At 32.3% G+C, this 14,097-nt stretch overlaps 1 protein-coding gene across 2 annotated transcripts in view; it reads left to right on the top strand.

Annotated features, from left to right (window-relative positions):
• Positions 1-14,097, top strand: part of CngA (Cyclic nucleotide-gated ion channel subunit A) — a 32,890-nt gene that overhangs the window by 597 nt on the left and 18,196 nt on the right. The window contains exon 2 of one of the 2 annotated variants that reach the window (XM_088030604.1): positions 12,460-12,792. In XM_088030604.1, coding sequence (XP_087886730.1) covers positions 12,487-12,792 — 306 coding nt within the window. In that variant the 5' untranslated portion in view covers positions 12,460-12,486. Of the gene's footprint in view, positions 1-12,459; positions 12,793-13,505; positions 13,634-14,097 lie in introns of those variants that run through there. The other variant, XM_088030605.1, reaches the window with a different exon arrangement.

The raw sequence follows: 14,097 nt of genomic DNA, 5'->3' as shown, positions 1-14,097 counted from the left end.
ACAACGAGTTAAATATTAATTATCGTGACTGACACCGGTTGTAGACAATTCGTTATCAGTGGCAGGCACATTAGTGTCCCTAATTAAACTGCTAGTTAAATGTAAATTGATACCTTTATTAAGTATAAAAACCGATCGGTAAAACGCTTGGTTTCATTAATAAATAAATACGCAGCTGTTCAAATTTTAAGCGTTAATTAAAGTAGATTACATTGGAATAAAGTTGTGTATCTTAATTAACCACGTTTAGGATTAACAATGGTGACTGGACAAGATTTAATTCGTTGGTTTGTTTCCCAACACGCTTAATTTATTTAATTGAAAGGAACTCCACAGAAATCGTTTAAATAAACCGATCGCAATTAAAAGTTTAGTGCCGTTATGACTTTAAATATAGACACAATCACATATTGTTTGATTTTTCCTTCTGGAATCAATACTTAAACTTTACCCGAACAAAACCAAGAGCTGTGCAAATAATTAAATTTTCTTACACCCTCTCCTTAATTAAAATCACTCTATTCACGGAAAGAGGTGAATGGCTCGCACTAAATGTTTCGTTTCTTTTCTTTATTAATCATTAAAAACAAGTTAATTAAACGCAAAACAACAGTGAGTTCCTTAAATTGTTTCCGTAATAACTCGGAGAAGAATTGGATATTTTGTATTTTTGTTTTTTACATCATTAATATCGGAAGAGCCGTCAGTTTTTATTGCGTCACTTTTGTGGAGCAACTTTTATGGCTATGGGTTGTGACAGATTGGATTCTGAAATAACCGGTTCTGATAAAAGTAATCAGCTAATAATGCTTAAAATTTCCCGAGATTTGATCTCGAGATCGTATAATACGCAGGATTCTTGGAATATTTTTTTCCGAGAGGCATCGCGAATAAAAACTGTTTTAATTATAAAATGTCTGCTACATTAGCCAAAAATGTTCAAATAAAACGGTATGGCTTTGTGTTTGATGTGAAAGCCGCAGCTTGGATAGAAACTTTTGCAAAGTTTTCTTTACAAAAATCTAAACTCGTTGTTCAAAGTGCTTGTAACAGAACGAAATGTATTAACAACATGAAAGTGATACTCGGAAAAAACATCACAATTGCGTATTAAGGTACATTTTCGTCTAAATAAAACGTAGTCTTGAGTTTAATTCGTAGCAAATTCAGTTAGTTAAAATCGCAACTTAACTTTATCCCTCTATCGATTGAGACAGGCTGTTCTCTGTTATTTCTTCTAAGCGTCGTTTCCACTGAATCAACAATGAGAAACTTTTTGTCGGTGTCCCCAATTCCACAAAAAGTAGTAGATTTCTTTCACGTAATTTCATGTAACGCTCTACACCTGCTAAAACAAAGTTTATCTTTTCAACAATAAGAAAATTGTCTTTTTATCTTGACACTTTAAAAAACTCCAGGGAGTTTCTCCAACGATACTACTTTTATAATCGTCAGTAACTTAATCAATAAGTTCGTAAAAAAGCATTTAGAAATATTTTATAACATTCTATAAAATCATAACGGACAGTAAGGATAGATATAAAAGTTTCTTCGTGCGTAATAAGTTATCGATCATTTTGTTTGAGATCCTGTGTGGTTTGGGTTTATCTGGTGTTGAAATTTAATTTTTTTGATCTGGCAGTGGCACACTTTTTCCCTACAGAGCAAAATTCTTAAAAATGCTGACTGCAAGGTTACTATCATCAGAGCCACGATAAAGTTTTTTAATGAGCGTCAGCACTTTTGACGAAGTTTCGTGTGGGGAAAGTGTTTGTGTTGTGTTGTTGTTGCGAACACGAAGATTTGATCACAGAATATGTGATAATAATTTAATAATTATTATCAAACTTGTTTAGATAAAGATAACGAAGTTAAAATAAACCCATTTAGTTGGTTTAATCTTCATTTTTATTGTACATTTTATTTCTTCTGTGAAATCAAAGAAGAGTGTTATGATCTGTAAATTACACGCACTTTTAAGAGCTTAAAAATAAAAAATATGTGGACATTAAACAGTTGAGTAAATTGAATTGAACTGCATCACTGAATCAAATTCACAAACAAGATAAGAAGTTGCTGGGAAATTACAGATCCGTTTACGAATAATGTAATTATTAAGAAATCAAAATTATTTTACATGTAGAATTATAAAATTTGTTTTAAGAAAACAAAAACACTGTGACACAAATTAAATGAATATTTTGACCCGGCGCCTCCACCAATTTTACAAATAAATATCTTTGTTTAAATTAATAGTTATTTTTGAGTCCACATTATATTTTTTTGTAGTTTAGATTATTCGTAATCAATTCTGAACAATTTAAGTTACAAAACCATCATTTATATCCAAGTTTTGCAGACAACTGTGCAAAATAAACCAATAATAATATCGTAGCTCGCATCTTATATCTCCTCTTTCTCTGTGATAACCTTCCACAATAGGCAGAAGGACTACATCGCATTCTTACATAATCCGTTTAAAGTACATCTTTAATTTTAGGCTTTAGACCAGTGTCGTATAAGAAAATCTTCTTGGGAGTCTTAAGATGGAACATTGTACTTTGGGTTTATAATTCAACGTACAAGTACAACGTTTTTAAAACTTTTTTCAAGTTTTATTAACTATACTAACGTAGCATTTCTTCTATAAAAAGATTACCACTAAAGTCATTATTTCAAACCCAGGAAGAGAGAGTTTAATACCATCCATTCTTATTAATAAATTGACTGACGCTGTCAGACGTTAGCCCTCCAAAATTTATGTTAACAAACCTCTTCTGAGAATTCCAAGCGCATTAAATTCAATGTGGTAAAATCTTTGAATAAAAATCAATAGCTTAAAATGAAAATGAATTGATTTGAGAGGGGTCCAATATCGTTTCATTTCATTTCCAGCATAAAACAGTTATATTTATATAAAAATGATTATTTTTCCTGTCGATAACACCAATAACAATTTGATAAGATATTGCCTGGTTCATTACAAATCAAAGTCTGCGAACTATGCAATTTGCAATAATAACAATTTTTTAATAAAACTTAAGTAATTGTGAGCTTCAAACGAGTTCTTGCACAAAAATAACAGTAAAAAGCGTCGCTTATTAAACTCAAGTCGGAGGAGTTAAAAACAATGTTTTTTATAGCCAACATTTTGTGAAATTGAAAATGTAATTAAACGTCTATTGTGAAAGACAAAGCACATCCAGTTCATGCTTTGAAGTCTTGTTTATTAAACTAATTGCAGATTAAAAAGCGGCTAATTACAACAAAAAAATCAATTGTCTGATGTGTGGTTTACACTTTTCATTTTCAAATAAGCTCACAGTTGTTAGTCACGTGTCCCTTGGCTTTATTTATCGCGCTCATCGGAGTGTGAAATGAAACACGAATACATATTGCTCGTTTTTGTCTAGTGAAAAGTTGTGCAGATTTCATTTTTACGCGTTCTTTCGATATCTATTTTAGTAGTTTTGACTACAGCTAATAAAATTAGGAGAGATCTTTTTACTAAGTTGAATATCGACAAATTTTCAATGCATGAAATCTCGTTTCCAGCATTTTTAGTTTACGTTCTCCATAAAAAGAGTGTAAAATTTCTCGTATCTCAAGGAGCACCTTTATGCTACCAGATAATAAAAAGAAAATACAAAGGTAAAGTAGAAAGCTTTTAATCTATATGTAACGTCTCGTAAAATACCCACAGTAATCGAGTTACAGAGATCGTGTTGCGAAATGTAAAGCTCATAATAGAATCAATGAGATAAGCTATAATGTGAGAGCTCCCAAAAACTTTCCTCCAAGGTTCGTTGCCCCAGGTCATAAACCCTTCTCATCCAATAACATCTCTAATTTATTGCTCAGAAATTCAAACTTCCGAAGGTTAAAGATTCTACTGATAGGCTCATAACTTTTTATAACGACAATTGCATACACTGGAAATAAATGGGAGTTTATAATTTCCAATTAGCTTCTCATTCAAGTAACGAATGTATCAAAGCAGACCTAAAACCAAAGTTTTCATGATGGTAAAAATAAATCTTCAGTAACAATGGTTTGTGTACACAAAATGTATTTTCCTATTTTAGGTTTTAGGTGTTTTGATTCTTTTCATTGGGAAAACTCTTTGATATTCTGTACAAGTTCGAAGTCAATGCCACCTGAAAAAGCGGAGGAATTAAATTTCTCAAACGTCTGGAACTAAACAAAAGTTCGTTTATTCGTTTCTCCGTTAACATTGCAGATAAAAGAAGTTTATACTGGTCGTGATTTATTCGGCAGTAACGAATGTACCCATTTTTTGTTAAGAAATGTATAACGTTTCTGCCATAATAAAACGAACTGAGCCAACCCCCTCATCTAACAAATGTTTCTAATCAATTGGTAGTCATTAATCTAGTTCTTGCAAAAACATGCAATATTGGTATATTTCCAGTGATTGCCACTATTGAATAAATAAAAATTAAAGGTCTTGCGTCTGCAATCAGATGTCTGTTACATCTTTCTGTTTATTTAGCAGCTTCTCATTTACCTCTGTTATTTAGCGAGTTTCTATAGGCAGAAAATAAACGCCGGCTTCAGTTTACTGTGTAATCTTCCTGATCAAAATAATGGTATCAGGTCAGTGACTTCGAGGGAGCATTAACGAAAACGGTCTAGGATTTACTAACTTCGTTTCCTAAATGACATAAAACCCATAATAAATGATAAACATCTCTCCTCATTTATTGGCTCACTGAGTCTGGCCGACGATTAAAAATAAAATTCGATTGAACGTCACCACCTCATTAAAAAGTGATTGTGCTGCTGTCAGCTTATCTGAATATTCGGCGCCGAGATGTATGAGTATTCCACCAGACGTCATCGTCACACATCACTCATATTTTCAACAAAAATGAAAAGTCAAGAGAGGTCACGTGTTTATACTTTGAGTTATAGAGAAGTAGAATTTAGTTTCTTTCAGCAACGAAAATTGATTGTCCTGCTGGCAATTTAAATGGTGCGGTGAATTTTATCTCTTCCTCGTGACAAGACGAAATTTTAAGTTAAATTTGTGAGTGGGAATGATGGATGAGCTTGTTAATAATTTTGGGAGCTAAGTATATAAAAATTCGGTTAATACAATGTCTAGAGATGTATACAGTTTACACAACGTTTATGTTTTAATTAAAACCGGACAACTAAAATTAAAATAATGACCCGGCGCATTCACCATTTTGAATTTGTAGTCTTCATATTTTATGAATAAATCTGCTGCGTCCAAACTAATCTAAAATCGAATCTAGGATTATCAAAAAGGCCATAACATGTATAAACTACAGGATTTGAACAATTCCTAGATTCTAGAACATTCGATTCTAAAAATGATTGGATTAATATAAAAATCCAAGCAATCTAATCAATTCAAAGAAAAAAAAAACATTGAAAAGAAAAACATCCTGTAATCCTTTGATTAAAGGATGCACTTTTTTGTTTGTTTTTGGACCTGCGTTTTATTTTCAAGGATTATGGTCTTAAGGATCATTGATTATCATTGATATTTCCCTTTTTATTGGTCGAATCAAAATTTAAAACTACTTATTGCAAATGGAATGTATATTGTTTACACTGTAGCAATAAAATTACCAAAATTACGAATTTTATAGGGAAAGGTTTGTCATATTTTGACTTCGCCTTGAAAATAAAAATTTCTAAAATGTGTGTCTTTTGATCTACATTGCTGCAATTTGGCAGAGTTAAAATACGATCGAAAGCTAGCAATTTCCCTGAATTTCATAGCTATATCAATAAAATTACCAAAATTAGAAATTTTAAGGGAGAATTTCTCATATTTCAACTTCGCCTTGAAAATAAAAATTTCTAAATTATGTCTTCTGATTTACAATGTTGCAATTTGACAGAGTTAATAAACTATCGAAAACTAGTATTGGCCGCAAATTTCATAGCTGTAGCACCAAAATTACCGAAATTACGAATTTTAAAGGAGGATTTCTCATATTTCGGGTTCACCTTGAAAATAAAAATTTCTAAAACTTGTGTCTTTCGAGCTACAATTTTGCAATTTGGCAGAGTTAATAAACGATTGAAAACTAGCAATTTCCCCCAATTTCATAGCTGTAGCACTAAAATTACTAAAATTACAAATTTTAAGAGAGAATTTCTCATATTTCGGGTTCACCTTGAAAATAAAAATTTCTAAAATTTGTGTCTTTCGATCTACAACGCTGCAATTTGCCAGAGACAATGTACAATTGAGAACTAATAATTTCCTCAAATTTCATAGCTGTAGCACCAAAATTACCAAAGTAACGAATTTTTACCACCTACCTTGCAAAAATTTTTCTCAGAACAGCACAATCACAACGACTCTCTTCTCGAAAAGTCGAAACACAACTGATTTCAATAAAGAGATTAATACGTAATTTTCAAATTGCTAATCACCACCTTTTTCTTGAGCGAACAAAAAATTATCCGGTGGCGCCCTATTGCCTTGAACGAACGTAATATTGAATAACAATGAATAAATAACAAATTCAAAGAATTTATAGTTTGCTTTAAATCTTAGTACAAAATCTCATTATTTTCCAAAGTCACTGCTAATTTTTCTGTTGAAATTTCCTTTATTCTATGACGTTCTTTATTTTGTCATATTACCTATTTCATTTTCTCCCTTTTTTCTTATTATTCTTGCTTCTTGTGATCTAGAGGGTAACTAAATGTCAGTTCTACCAACATTGACTGTCAAGTTTTTTACCAATCGCAAAACACTATAAATCGATAAATCGATGGAAACCAAAACTAACTGATCGAAATAATAAAGTGGTGGGTAGTGAATTACCAACTTAATATTTTTGATGTTCAAAATAAAGTCTAAATTTGGTGTCTCGAAACTCTTGGTTGTTATATTCGAAGGATTACAGTACCTATGTAGATATATTATTTCATTATTTTGATTTGTAAAGCTGACCAGCTGGGTAAAAAATATTTTTGTGGTTTATTTCAAGGCAGATAAATTATATGACCAAATGACTGAAAGGAATTGAAAAAGTCAAAGCTATAATCGCATTAGATCGTTGGGCGAACAGTATGTAATGTATTTATTTAAACCAACAATCATTTACCCAATTTTAAAAATATTTGACTCTAAAATTTTTAATTTGTGAATTAGAATCTGAACTTAATTAAAACTCATAAGAAACCCGAATAAAAAAACTGGTGATGCCAATTTGGGAGTTTAAGACTTTCAAACTTCCATTGTTGCCGAAATGCTAGGCGAGGAATTTCCATCCCATCGTAAAAGAGTGCATCTTCAAATGGCAAAATGTTCTTTTCAGCGTCGAATCGCGCTTCAAGCTAAGAAGTGAAAGTGATGACCGTCGCTTGCAAGTCGATAGGTATCAAGAGGGTACAGAAATGTTTTGCGGCGGGATAACGTTTAATCATAAAACCATTTTCATGCACACATTTTCTTCTAAACCAAGAACATGTAGATAACTTCATTTTTGTGGACGACAATACACGGCCGCATTGCACACATGGGAGTGCAGCCAGCACTTGATGAGGGTTGGTGTTCGGAGAAAGTTGTGACCGCTAAGCTCCCCGGACATGAACCCATTAAATCACCTGTGAGATTATTTGGGTAAAATATTTGGATGTCCAAACAATACGTGAAATAACTGCTCCAAATACCTAGTTATTAATTAGTTTATTTTATCGATAGGATTAACTTATTAGTTCGCAGATCCAAAAGAAACTTGTTGCGCACCTCCCTTGTTTATTCTACTCAAATCGATTAATTAAAATAGGGAAAGTTGGCACGTTATTTCCAGTGCTTAGCGGGATATCTACATATTAGCTCCCGGATGTGAGCTCTCCGGTTACTCCAGCTAATCTGCTTAAGACGTCAATTCGAGCTCGTGCAGTGAAAATTGCATTGACATAATTTTAGGTACACACGATTATATTAAACGAGCTCCATACATTATACAAGGCAATTATGTAACTCTGTCCAATTAAACAAATGGATTATTTTTCCTGGTATAATTATAGAAACTCAATAATAATACTATCGCATATTTATTTTGGCACTTGATATTGTTTGATAAGAGATAATACTAAACATCCCTCAAATAAAATTGCTAATAACAGTAGAACTGATAAGGTTGATGTGTTTAGCATACATCTAAGACAGTTATGACTGAGCTCAAGGGCTTGTTGGATAAAGTGAGTTAAGTGTGATGTTAGCGCTTTCAATTTATTGATTTATTTCGGTAAACAATGACGGAAGTAAGTGGGACAATTAGCTTTAATTGGAGCTTAAAATTCGGAATTTTATTTGTCAATAAGTGGAACATCAAACTGCAAGGAATAGAAAAAAACTTAAAGTCTTATTCTGGTATAAACTGTATACTCAAAGGTCCATCAATGATTTATATAACAGAACCAGTTGGAATATAATACCCGTACTTTGAAGCTGAAATTTATCTAAACTCTTGTCATTTTAGATTAAAGTAACTTTAGCAACGCGACATTAATTCTCTAGAGGTAGAGACAGCTACGTAATCTGAAGCCCTGTGAATTTAACCTCTGACCAGTCCGTTAACACAAAATTTCTTATCTGATGTTTTTACATTGTTGTAGAATCTTCCATTGAAGATATCATACTTTTATTCAATTATTCGGTAAAAACAACTAATAAAAAGATGTGGGAGTAAAAGGAGAAACTGGAATTCTCTATTGCTGTAATAACTCGTTGAGTACAACATTTCCTAAGATTAAATGCAAGATAAAGTAGTTTGCTTTCAAGTAATAATTAAATGAAATTGCTGGTCTTGTCTCCGCAGTTATGTTGCGGTTAAAGTTTACTATAATATGCTAGATGCTAGATGAGATAATCATAAAACATTTTCTTAAAGAACAATACCAGTTTTTTTTATATCTAGTCGATAGTGAAAGTGCCAACGTATAACAAAAAACTTTTTTGATCTTTTGAATTGTAAAGCACTTGTCCGTTGCACAAATGGCAATGGTAACTTTATTTTTCCACTATCAGTGCGGAAAAGTTAACGAAGTTCGGCAAAAAAGTCAAATTACACTAGCCGTTCAGACGCATTTAAAAAGAAAATAGCAAAAGATTATATAGCAAAATATTATAGTATACACAAGGTGTTTTGTTATAAGAAGATTTTTTACCTTAAAAATCAAGTTGGTGGGGCCATCTATTGAAAGATGTGAAAATTGCAAGTGTCGTTGTCAAAGAATTCTCAGATGTGTCAAATCAACATTCTTAATTCGGCTTTAGATTGTTTGGTTTATCGGTCAAAAAGATTTTTACAAATCTGGCATTGTAAGAATTTTAAGCCTCTATAGCAAATGCCACCTTCGCCTGCGGCTCATGCAGTAAACATTGCCGTTGAGACGTAAAATCCTACTTACAATTGCTCAAATGTAAATAACCATATTTTTTCTACTCAAGACATTGAAATTGAAATTTTGACAATCAAAAAATCTAAAACCTTTATGAAAGCTCTATAGCTAAATTTATAATTGAAGCTCCTTATCATGTTTAATTGTTGCCAAAAGTTGTACAAAACCAAAAACTATTGTTAATCAAGGTTTATTTTAAAAAATCGTAGAAAAAATAGTATATGCACCTCGTGGCTGATAAAATTTCAAGGTCTCGAGTTACTTTTTTCAACTTGTTTCGCTGACTATCAATGTTAAAATTTCATTTCAACCACTTGTCCCATAATATACTACCTATTAACCCTCAAAACATGCAAACCAATTACTAGCGATGAGATAAAATTAAGCAAGTTATCGCTATTTTAGATATGCCGACCTTGGAATTAATAGACCAATTCATTAATCATTAATAAAATTCCCCCACATCATGTAATCTGTATAATCTAAGCATAAAAAACGAAACAATAAAGTTCGCTTTTCTCCCAATAAAAACTCATAACAGTCTATAAATTACAAAGTTCCTTCAAAACATTCCAAATCAAATTCATCAAATGCGTACGTATCTCAACAATTTCCTCAGAAACTCTGTAAAAACAAAATTTAGGTCAGTAGTACGAACGTAACCTACGACCTAAAATATTTGCTATAAATGCTGAAAATGTATGTGCAGTGCTCATGTTCCGAAAACTTCTAAAGTTTTTTATGTTAACAAACCTTGATCTACTTATCGTAGTCTCCGTCTTCGAACCAGAATGTAAATTCCAGAAAATGTTACATAACAACCTTTCAGTTTTTTTCCACGGGCACGTAAGCGATATCTGTTGGCGCAGGATGGATTAAATTTTATCTTGAAACTCTTTGTCGGTGGTGATTCTTTCTGCATTTCTTCAAGTAAACACGTACCATATCATTTTTATAGATTTTGCAGTGAAACCCAATTACCAGTTCATGATTATGATTTCAAAAGAATTGCGTGATTCATTGTCATTTCCTGACAGATTAATTTTATACTCCAGTTCGTACTTTGTTCGAAATGCCTGAAATGAAAGATGACACCCATGTTGCCTCGTAAAAGATAAATTTGATGACTCTGATATTCTGTGAGATGAGTTATAGCACCCACTTAATTTTTCTAGTTGAAAATGAAAACGTTACAGCCCCACTTTGCTGAATAATTTATAAAAAAATGAAGAATCTCATGTCTAACAAAAAAAGAGTTTCATACATTAAATTCATGAACTTGGGTGTAATCTAAGTTAAATTTTTGAGACTTTCGAGAATTTATTCCAAACTTTTGTTGCTCTCAAAGACTTGAGCATCACAAGAAATTACAAAGTTAGTTAAACGAAATTGGGAATCTGAAATCTCATGCTAAAGAAAGCCGCGGTTGTAATTTATTCAATCACAAATTACTTCTTTATTTTTATCGCAGAGTCGGGTGTTAAATCTTTATTCGAGTATCTAACTTTTGTACAATGGAAACAAGCTAACGAGCTCGTGAAGTTGTAAGCAGCTTTATAAATTTAACAATGTAAAATGTGTAATCTAAAGTAATAATTACCAAGAAATGTGATTATTCTATATTTTAATATCCGACTTTAATTAAAATAATTTTAATCGAAGATAAAGACGAATAAAAGGACACAATACTATTCAGAACCAGTCATTGTCTGACAAAATTGCACTTTGGTGCTTTGGCTGAATCCGGTTTTGTCAGAGGCCTTTATAATTCAGTAATACTCTGCTTAGATCAGGAAGTACAGTGTATTTAGACTGATTCCCAAAATTATGTTTTACAATCACAAATTGTGAAAAAAATGCTCCAAACAATGTTGCGTTCAGAAAAAAATTCTCTCGAATAATTGAAATGTTTGAACAAATATTTACCCCAATAAAATCAGGCGTTTCAGTGTAATTCAATCAGCTAATTTGATGCGAATGAAGCAGACCATTAACAACATTCCTTATAAAGAAATATACAGCCACAGACAATCCATTTTATGCAATTTATCTACCAAAAAGGGTTTCCATATTTATAACTCATTTGGATTATTAAATTAAAACTAATATTCTAAATTACAAAAGGAGTGAAGTAAAACAAACAACCCATTTTGTGCAATTTATGTACTAAAAACGATTTACAGAATTTAATAAATATTTTAAGTGAGAGAAATGGTTTGCTCTCGTGTGATTTACCACGTTTTGTCTACGATCCCTCACGGCTAAAAAAAATGGAAACTTTTGTTACAATTTACCAAACTAAACTACACTAAATTTTTTTGACAAATTGAGTTTTTTAATGGCAAATGAGTGATGTAATGTGTCGACACATTACTATTATATCACTTGTGATATAATGAGTATGTTATACAGGGTGCGGCAACACTTGTGTCCACCCCCAAAATCGTCTTTAATTTTAAAAATAAAATTTAGAAAATTTGCATACGCTCATAGTTGACAAAGCTCTAGAAGCTAACGCAAAAATTTGTTATTTATCACCGATAGTTTTGGCATGGTCGTAGATAAAACTAATTTTTAGTGATTAATTAATTTCTACCTTTTAATTCAAATTAAGTTTAAAATGTAATAAAAGGAGAGTCTTTGTTCAAACATTCCATATAGGAATAAAATAAAACAACCAATTCGTTTTAAGTAATTTACCCACTAAAAACGATTTGCAGGATTTACAAATAAATTTTTATTATTAAATTCTAAATTATAATACAAATTAAGTTCAGAATGTAATAAAAGGTGAGCTTTTGTTCAAACATTCCAGGTTGTAGTGAATTAAATTTTTGTTTAAATATGTAAAATCCCTATAAGTTTTGGTCTTGAATATTTTTTGGACACTGAAATAATTGAAAATTGTCCTGTTCCAACATGAAAAATGGATTTCCAATGTTTATCAACATTTTTGTGGTGAATAACTCGCGCAATGTTCCCTAACTTTAAAAGCAATTCCTCCCCACAAATACCCCAAAATATTTCTTGTTGCAGGAGAGTGAGGACGTGCAATGCCCTGCAATGTGGAGCTATGTGATGGCCGCCGCCAGAGGTGACCCGCGCCGGCGACCTGGATCTGTATTTACAGTACAATCGTCCAACTGTGGCCCGGGTCCATGCAGAGACGGACTCAACTCCAGATATCCCCTAAATACTGGCTTCAAATCGGCAAGTTTTCAAAAAGGCGGGGGATTTTCGAGGGATGAACTCGACTCAAATCTGTCTCGCGATGGATCCAGAGATGTTCTGGCTGAAGTGCGAGTGCATACACCTTATTCCGAAAGATGTCAGAGCCCCACTGAAACTCCTCTTACACAACCTCTGGAGGTATTTACCATCTTTGTGGCACCCGTCCAAACTTACAGTAAATATTTGTGTATTATGACGGAAATTTAATCCGTCTTTTGGGTGAACTTGGTATTTAGAAGGGCCTTTATAAGACGATCGAGGTCTTTAGTGGATCTCTCCGGGGATCCGGAGTAAATTCAACGCTGTAATAATCATAACAGAGAAAATGATTTTGACCTTTATGCTCTTGAAAGATATTTTTAGTCTCCATGACCAAAACTGAAAATGCATCAAGCCTCAGTATGCAAAAATAAACGATCCATAAATCAGCTTACATAACTAAATGGAAGCCCTAAAAACAGACAACACTGAAAAATTATCCAGTCAGAAGCCCAACTATACCTCCGGAATTTTCAGTACGCTCGCATTTGCGCCGAATTTATTACATTAGTCAGAAAGTTATGAAGTTAAGGCAAAAATTTCGCGGTTGATTTATTCAAGCAAGTCGGTAGTTATGAAATATCAAATAGGTGACTTCTCGACACCATTAATATTCTCCGCGTTTACATTCGGCATATCCGACACTTCGAAACTATATTGGAGTATTGAAATGGAAACCAATGTAATTAAGTGAATTCTGGTACGTGAGACTATTAAAAATCGCATAAACAAAACGTGTCTGCAATTAGAATTATATTTGGTCGCACGTGTACAAATTCGTCGCCACTGCCTGCATAGGATGGTTCAGACCTGTCACATTATGTTGGTAGTAGTGCTAGTGCGCGTGTTATTAGTTTAAGCTCAGTGTGGATAAAATTCTGAAAATTTAATTGAAAATGAAATGGTGACAGTAAAATTGAATATCAACGAAAATTTTAGGGTATGCACTATGTACTTAATAGTATCAATCTTATGCGCCTTATAAGCATGGATAATATAAGTAAACCTATTATCCTTGTATTGTTCCAAGTCAGTGGCAATATATCGCTTCGGCATGCGGCTTGGAGTAACTTATTGGCAACAATAAACACCAGTTTTCAATTTTATCGATGCAGTAGTAGACATGAACAATTTTTGTTTCTTATAAAATGAAAAAAAAATGCCGCAGTGATCTTAACTGAAAATGATACTGAAACAAACTTCTAATAAAATGTTTACATTATTCTATTTCTTATTATTATTTTATTGAATAATGTTTTAAAGTATGCAATTTTTATCAGAAATGTGCTAAGGTATGCAGCTGGTTTATTTTCGTTTTTAAATGTTTATTTATATTCTTTAAATATTATTTGTTCATTTTAACTATGTAATTTATGGAATATATTCGCATACCTAAAATGCAAA

Source organism: Gnatocerus cornutus, chromosome 2 (assembly GCF_029298725.1).
Source record: "Gnatocerus cornutus isolate USDA-ARS CGAHR chromosome 2, icGnaCorn1.1, whole genome shotgun sequence".
Taxonomy (NCBI): Eukaryota; Metazoa; Arthropoda; class Insecta; order Coleoptera; family Tenebrionidae; genus Gnatocerus; species Gnatocerus cornutus.
The sequence above is the reverse complement of the archived record's forward strand: the minus strand, read 5'-3'. Positions and strand labels throughout refer to the sequence as shown.